Here is an 8,439-nt window from a genome sequence, read left to right as displayed (position 1 = left end):
TCCTGGTGTCTCCCGGTGTCTCCCTTCCTGCATGTGTATTTCCTGGGTCTCCCTGGTGTCTCCCTGATGTCTCCCTGGTGTCTCCCTGGTGTCTCCCTGGTGACTCCCTGGTGTCTCCTGCCTGCCTACATATTATCTACTCACTGGTGTCTCCCCGGTGTCTCCCCGGTGTCTCCCTGGTGTCTCCCCCCTGCTGTGTATTTCCCCGGTGGTCTCCTGGTGTCTTCCCTGGGGTCTCCCTGGTGAGCTCCCCGGTGTCTCCCTGGGGTCTCCCTGGTGTCCTCCCTGGTGTCTCCTTCCTGCCTGTGTATTTCCCTGGTGTCTCCCTGGTGTCTCCTGGTGTCTCCCTGGGGTCTCCCTGGTGTCTCCCTCCTTGCCTGTGTATTTCCCTGGTGTCCTCCCTGGGGTCTCCTGGTGTCTCCCGGTGTCTCCTCCCTGCCTGTGTATTTCCCCGGTGTCTCCCTGGTGTCTCCCTGGTGTCTCCCGGTGTCTCCCTGGGGTTCCCTTGGTGTCTCCCTCCTTGCCTGTGTATTTCCCTGGGGTTCCCTGGGGTCTCCCTGGTGTCCTCCCTGGTGTCTCCCGGTGTCTTCCCTGGTGACTCCCTGGTGTCTTCCTCCCTGCCCTGGTGTATTTCCCTGGTGTCTCCCGGGGGTCTCCCTGGTGTCGTCCCTGGTGTCTCCCCGGTGTCTCCCTGGTGACTCCTGGTGTCTCCCGGTGTCTCCCTTCCTGCCTGTGTGTCTCCCTGGTGTCTCCTGGTGTCTCCCTGGTGTCTCCCTGGTGATCCTGATGTCTCCCTGGTGTCTCCCTGGTGACTCCCTGGTGTCTCCCCGGTGTCTCCCTTCCTGCATGTGTATTCCCTGGTGTCTCCCTGGTGTCTCCCTGGTGTCTCCTGGTGTCTCCCCGGTGTCTCCCTGGTGTCGTCCTGATTGTCTCCCTGGTGTTCCCTGTGGGTCTCGCCTGGTGACTCCCTGATGTTCTCTTGGTGTCTCCCTGGTGACTCCCTGGTGTCTCCCCGGTGTCTCCCTTCCTGCATGTGTATTTCCCTGGTGTCTCCCTGGTGTCTCCTCTGATGTCTCCCTGGTGTCTCCCTGGTGTCTCCCTGGTGGACTTGCCCTGGTGTCTCCCCGGTGTCTCCCTGGTGTCTCCCTGGTGTCTCCCTGGTGTCTCCCTGGTGCCTCCCTGGTAACTCCCTGGTGTCTCCCTGATGTCTCCCTGGTGAACTCCCCGGTGTCTCCCGGTGTCTCCCTGGTGTCTCCCTGATGTCTCCCTGGTGACTCCCTGGTGTCTCCCTGGTGTCTCCCGGTGTCTCCCTGATGTCCTCCCGGTGTCTCCCTGGTGTCTCCTGGTGACTCCCTGGTGTCTCCCTGCCTGCCTACATATTATCTACCTCACTGTGTCTCCCCGGTGTCTCCCGGGTGTCTCCCTGGTGTCTCCCTCCCTGCCTGGTATTTCCCCGGTGTCTCCCTGGTGTCTCCCTGGGGTCTCCCTGGTGACTCCCCGGTGTCTCCCTGGGTCTCCCTGGTGTCTCCTGGTTCTCCCTTCCTGCCTGTGTATTTCCCTGGTTGTCTCCTGGTGGTCTCCCTGGTGTCTCCCCTGGGGTCTCCCTGGTGTCTCCCTCCTTTGCCTGTGTATTTCCCTGGTGTCTCCCTGGGGTCTCCCTGGTGTCTCCCCGGTGTCTCCCTCCCTGCCTGTGTATTTCCCCGGTGTCTCCCTGGTGTCTCCCTGGTGTCTCCCGGTGTCTCCCTGGGTCTCCCTGGTGTCTCCCTCCTTGCCTGTGGTATTTCCCTGGGGTCTCCTGGGGTCTCCCTGGTGTCTCCCTGGTGTCTCCCGGTGTCTCCCTGGTGACTCCCTGTGTCTTCCTCCCTGCCTGTTGTTTTCCCTGGTGTCTCCCTGGGTTCCCTGGTGTCTCCCTCGGTGTCTCCCCGGTGTCTCCCTGGTGACTCCCTGGTGTCTCCCCGGTGCTCCCTTCCTGCCTGTGGTGTCTCCCTGGTGTCTCCCTGGTGTCTCCCTGGTGTCTCCCTGGTGGATCCCTGATGTCTCCCTGGTGTCCTCCCTGGTGACTCCCTGGTGTCTCCCCGGTGTCTCCCTTCCTGCATGTGTATTTCCTGGTGTCTCCCTGGTTGGTCTCCTGGTGTCTCCCTGGTGTCTCCCCGGTGTCTCCCCGTGGTGTCTCCCCTGATGTCTCCCTGGTGTCTCCCTGGTGGTCTCCCTGGTGACTCCCTGATGTCCCTGGTGTCTCCCTGGTGCTCCCTGGTGTCTCCCTGCCGGTGTCTCTTCCCATGTGTTGTTCCCTGGTGTCTCCCTGGTGTCTCCCTGATGTCTCCCTGGTGTCTTCCCCTGGTGTCTCCCTGGTGACTCCCTGGTGTCTCCCCGGTGTCTCCCTGGTGTCTCCCTGGTGTCCCCTGGTGTCTCCCTGGTGCCTCCCTGTGTACTCCCTGGTGTCTCCCTGGTGTCTCCCTGGTGACTCCCCGGTGTCTCCCCGGTGTCTCCCTGGGTGTCTCCCTGATGTCCTCCCTGGTGACTCCCTGGTGTCTCCCTGGTGTCTCCCTGTGTCCCCTGGTGTCTCCCTGATGTCTCCCTGGTGACTCCCTGTGTCTCCCTGGTGTCTCCCTGGTGTTCTCCCTCCTTGCCTGGTGTATTTCCCTGGTGATCCCCTGGTGTCTCCCTGTGTCTCCCCTGGTGACTCCCCTGGTGTCTCCCCCGGTGTCTCCCTGGTGTCTCCCTGGATGTCTCCCTGGTGTCTCCCTGGTGCTCCCTGATGTCTCCCTGGTGTCTCCCTGGTGTCTCCCTGGTGTTCTCCCTGGTTGTCTCCCGGTGTCTCCCGGTGTTCTCCTGTGTCTCTGGTGACTCCCTGATGTCTCCCTGGTGTCTCCCTGGTGACTCCCTGGTGTCTCCCCGGTGTCTCCCTTCCTGCATGTGTATTTCCCCGGTGTCTCCCCGGTGTCTCCCTGGTGACTCCCTGATGTCTCCCTGGTGTCTCCCTGGTGACTCCCTGGTGTCTCCCGGTGTCTCCCCTCCTGCCTGTGTATTCTCCCTGGTGTCTCCCTGGTGTCTCCCTGGTGTCTCCCTGGTGTCTCCCTGGTGACTCCCTGATGTCTCCTGTGTCTCTGGTGACTCCCTGGTGTCTCCCCGGTGTTCCCCTCCCTGCCTGTGTATTTCCCTGGTGTCTCCCTGGTGTCTCCCTGGTGTCTCCCTGGTGACTCCCTGATGTCTCCCTGGTGTCTCCCTGGTGACTCCCTGGTGTCTCCCCGGTGTCTCCCTCCCTGCCTGTGTATTTCCCTGGTGTCTCCCTGGTGATTCCTGGTGTCTCCCTGGTGTCTCCCTGGTGATTCCCTGGTGTCTCCCTGGTGTCTCCCTGGTGATTCCCTGGTGTTCCCTGGTGTCTCCTGGTGTCCTCCCTGGTGTCTCCCTCCCTGCCTGTGTATTTCCCTGGTGTCTCCCCGGTTTCTCCCCGGTGTCTCCCTGGTGTCTCCCTGCTTGTACTACCCTCATCTGACCACAGGGGGGTAGAAAGACATGGAGGGAGAGATACTGTACAGTACAGTCGTGGCCAAAAGTTTTGAGAATGACACAAATATTAATTTTCACAAAGTCTGCTGCCTCAGTGGTCTTTAGATATTTTTGTCAGATGTTACTATGGAATACTGAAGAATAATTACAAAGCATTTCATAAGTGTCAAAGGCTTTTATTGACAATTACATGAAGTTGATGCAAAAGAGTCAATATTTGCAGTGTTGACCCTTCTTTTTCAAGACTCTGCAATCCGCCCTGGCATGCTGTCAATTAACATCTGGGCCACATCCTGACTGATGGTAGCCCATTCTTGCATAATCAGTGCTTGGAGTTTGTCCGAATTTGTGGTTTTTGTTTGTTACCCACCTCTTGAGGATTGACCACAAGTTCTCAATGTGATTAAGGTCTGGGTAGTTTCCTGGGCATGAACCCAAAATATCGATGTTTTGTTCCCCGAGCCACTTAGTTATCATTTTGCCTTATGGCAAGGTGCTCCATCATGCTGGAAAAGGCATTGGTTCATCACCAAACTGTTCCTGGATGGTTGGGAGAAGTTGCTCTCAGGAGATGTGTTGGGTACATTCTTTATTCATGGCTGTGTTCTTAGAAACATTGTGAGTGAGCCCACTCCCTTGGCTGAGCAGCAACCCCACACATGAATGGTCTCAGGATGCTTTACTGTTGGCATGACACAGGACTGATGGTAGCGCTCACCTTGTCTTTTTTTCCGGATGCCCCAAACAATCGGAAAGGGGATTCATCAGAGAAAATGACTTTACCCCGGTCCTCAGCAGTCCAATCCATGTACCTTTTGCAGAATATCCCTATGGGCCCTATGGGTAGTGCACTACTTTAGACCAGAGCCCTATGGGTAGTGCACTACTTTTTGACGCAGGGCCCTATGGGTAGTGCACTACTTTAGACCAGAGCCCTATGGGTAGTTCACTACTTTAGACCAGGGCCCTATGGGTAGTGCACTATTTAGCCGAGCTAGGTTCACTACTTTAGACCAGAGCCCTATGGGTAGTTCACTACTTTAGACCAGACCAGGGAGTGTACCTTGACAGGCCTATGGGTAGTGCACTACTTTAGACCAGGGCCCTATGGTAGTGCACTACTTTAGACCGCCATACATAGTGCACTACTTTTGACCAGGGCCCTATATATAGTGCACTACTTTAGACCAGGGCCCTATGGGTAGTGCACTACTTTAGACCAAGGGCCCTAATATATGTGCACTACTTTTGACCAGGGCCCTATATATAGTGCACTACTTTAGACCAGGGCCCTATATAATAGTGCAACTACTTTAGACCAGGGCCCTATATATAGTGCACTACTTTAGACCAGGGCCCTATATATAGTGCACTACTTTGACCAGGCCCTATATATAGTGCACTACTTTAGACCAGGCCTATATATAGTGCACTACTTTAGACCAGGCCCTATATATAGTGCACTACTTTAGACAGGGCCCTATATATAGTGCACTACTTTAGACCAGGGCCCTATATATAGTGCACTACTTTAGACCAGGGCCCTATATATAGTGCACTATCTTAGACCAGGGCCCTATATATAGTGCACTACTTTAACCAGGGCCCTATATATAGTGCACTACTTTAGACCAGGGCCCACACGGTTCCATTTGGGATGTAACCAGTAAGAGTTATGCTGAGTGGACTACCTCAATAATTTATCACCAGGCCTTTTAACATGCAATACATTTTCTTTACACGGTCTGACACACACACACACACACACTCACACACACACACACACACACACACACACACACACACACACACACACACACACACACACACAACCAACACACACAATTCCACACACACACACACACACACACACACACACACACACACACACACACACAGTGAAATGTCAAGAGGGAAACTCAACACCAAAAAATGACTTAGCTTCTTTCATTTTTATCAGTTTATTTGGCAAATAAATCTCACTTGTTTTGTATTTTATTTATTTACAATAGTAAAAAATAAATCATTTGTCAGCGATATTTAGGATTATACATTGGACACTTACAGTGCAATTATTGTAACATGTCCCTTCTCATAATGTCCCAAATGGCACCCTATTCCCACTGGATTTCACTACATCTGACAAGGGCACATAGGGCTCTGGTCAAAAGTAGTGCACTACCCATAGGGCTCTGGTCAAAAGTAGTGCACTACCCATAGGGCTCCTGGTCAAAAGTAGTGCACTATGTAGGGAATAGGGTGCCATTTGGAACACACATATAAAGTGCATTGTACTTTGTCATCATCATCACATGGAAATTTAACAATACAAAGAAGAAAATACAAACATGATTCCAGGCTGCATCCTAAATCACACCCTATCCCCTACACAGTCCGCTGCTTTTGCTATTGGAGATAGGGTGTCATTTGGGACGTAAACAATAAGAACAACAATAATATGTCAGCTCTGTTATGTCACAGTATCATCAACCAATCAAGTCCCTTGTTCAGGGCCTGACTTCCTTATTCTATGAGGGACACATCCTAACTTTTTTTTGATCAGACCGTTTCTTTACCCAAATCTAACTGCCTGTAGCTCAGGACCTGAAGCAAGGACATGCATGTTCTTGATACCATTTGAAATGAAACAGTTGTGGAAATGGGAAATTAATGTAGGAGAATATAACACATTAGATCTTGTAAAAGAAAATACAACGTTTTTTTGTCTTTGAAATGCAAGAGAAAGGCCAAAATGTTATAGTCCAGTTTAGGCGCAATATATATTGCAGTGTATGTGCAACGTTTTAGACTGATTCAATGAACCATTGTATTTCTGTTCAAGACTGCCCAAATGTGCCTAATTGGTTTATTGATACATTTTCAAGTTCATAACTGTGCACTCTCCTCAAAAAAATAGCATGGTATTATTTCACTGTAATAGCTACTGTAAATTGGACAGTGCAGTTAGATAAACAGGCATTTAAGCTTTTTGCCAATGTCAGAGATGTCTATGTCCTGGGAAATGTTCTTGTTACATACAACCTCATGCTAATCACATTAGCCTACATTAGCTCAACCGCGGGGGACCCACCGATCCTGTAGAGGTTTTAAGTTTAAGTTAGGATTCTCCCCTAAGAAACAATGACAATTCAACCGTAAACAATGTTTAATCTGTGAAGGCTATACACGGTCCCAGTGAAGTAAGTTTAGCTCTCAGGTATATAGGCTATAGACAATCTGTTAGTAAAAGTGAAGGGGTGACAGGGAGATAAAATGGCCTAACATGACATTTGACCATGTTCTGAAATGTTAATGAATGGGGTTTACATAGCCTAGTGCTTTCAATGTGCTGAAAGCTCTTTACACAGTGGGAAAGGCTAGTTGATTTAGTGAGTCAGTCTCTTTTGATTTACTCCCATGTGCACGCACACACACACACACACACACACAGGTGGCTTAGGTTTAGTGGTTCTTTTGTTAAGCAGCAAAAGCCTTAGCAACGGAATCCATCTTTACACAGACTCCGAAATGAGAGAGAGAGAGAGAGAGAGAGAGAGAGAGAGAGAGAGAGAGAGAGAGGAGCGAGAGGGAGAGAGAGAGAGAGAGAGAGAGAGAGAGAGAGAGAGAGAGAGAAGAGAGAGATGGAAGGATGAAGTGTAGGAACGTGGGGGGGGGGAGTTGGAAGCATGGGCAGAGAGAAGAGGTGGGAGAAAGAAAGTTGGGGTTAGGGGTTGGGGATAAAAATGTTCCTAGATCAGTCTTGTTTGATCAGGGTCGTGTATATCATTCTCAACATCAGACGTGATAGGCTATCATACTATTTCAAAGCTCGTATGCCTTTACCTTGAAATACAACCAGACAGAGATGCATACGTGATTAAATACATCAGCCAAAATAAACCACTAGTCATAAGTAAAGAAATATGGCACTTTTATCATAATCCACCCACACATTGTTTCAAGAAATGATTTTTGGACCATCGATAAGAACACACACTCACACACACATTAACACCATATTATATTTTAAACTCATGCCCTGATGATAAATGTAAAAATATGTAAATATGTAAAAAATATGTTTCTGTACAGCTTGAATAAGGGAAAATAACCCCCTTTCTCTCCTTGAAGAGACAGTGGGAAGGGTATAGAATAGAATGAGTAGATCTATTTATATAGGTTTGTCTACAAGCAGTATGGCCCATCTGTGTGTTGATACATACGAGAGTCAAGTTTTTATCCTGAGGGCCACCGTGGTACTGCTGTAGACAAACCTATATAAATAGATTCTACTCTTCTATTTCTATACCCTTGCCACTGTCTCTTCAGGAGAGAAAGGGGGTTATTTTCCTTATTCAATGCTGTACAGAAACATATTTTTACATATTTTACATATTTTTACATATTCATCATCAGGGCATGAGTTTAAATAATATGGTTGTTAATGTGTGTGAGATGTGTGTTCTTATCGATGGTCAAAATTTCTTTGAAACAATGTGTGGTGGATTATGATAAAAAAGTGCCATATTTCTTACTTATGACTAGTGGTTTATTTTGGCTGATGTATTTATCACGTATGCATCTCTGTCTGGTGTATTTCAAGGTAAAGGCATTCACGAGCTTTGAAATAGTATGATAGCCTATCACGTCTGATGTTGAGATGATATACACGACCCTGATCAAACAAGACTGATCTAGGAACATTTTTATCCCCAACCCCTACCCCAACTTTCTTTCTCCCACCTCTTCTCTCTGCCCATGCTCCCACTCCCCCCCCCCCCCACGTTCCTAACTTTACCCATCTCTCCTTCATCTCTTCTCTCTCTCTCTCTCTCTCTCTCTCTCTCTCTCTCTCTCTCTCTCTCTCTCTCTCTCTCTCTCTCTCTCTCTCTCTCTCTCTCTCTCTCTCTCTCTCTCTCTCTCTCTCTC

At 50.1% G+C, this 8,439-nt stretch overlaps 1 protein-coding gene across 1 annotated transcript; it reads right to left on the bottom strand.

The window, feature by feature from the left end:
• Positions 1–1,383: 1,383 nt before the first annotated feature.
• Positions 1,384–2,916, bottom strand: LOC112075659 (repetin-like). Its single transcript, XM_070440999.1, has one exon. It carries the CDS (start codon positions 2,914–2,916, stop codon positions 1,384–1,386), a length of 1,533 nt encoding a protein of 510 aa, XP_070297100.1.
• Positions 2,917–8,439: the final 5,523 nt, after the last annotated feature.

This window comes from Salvelinus sp. IW2-2015, unplaced genomic scaffold (assembly GCF_002910315.2).
Source record: "Salvelinus sp. IW2-2015 unplaced genomic scaffold, ASM291031v2 Un_scaffold3327, whole genome shotgun sequence".
NCBI lineage: Eukaryota > Metazoa > Chordata > Actinopteri > Salmoniformes > Salmonidae > Salvelinus > Salvelinus sp. IW2-2015.
The sequence above is the reverse complement of the archived record's forward strand: the minus strand, read 5'-3'. Positions and strand labels throughout refer to the sequence as shown.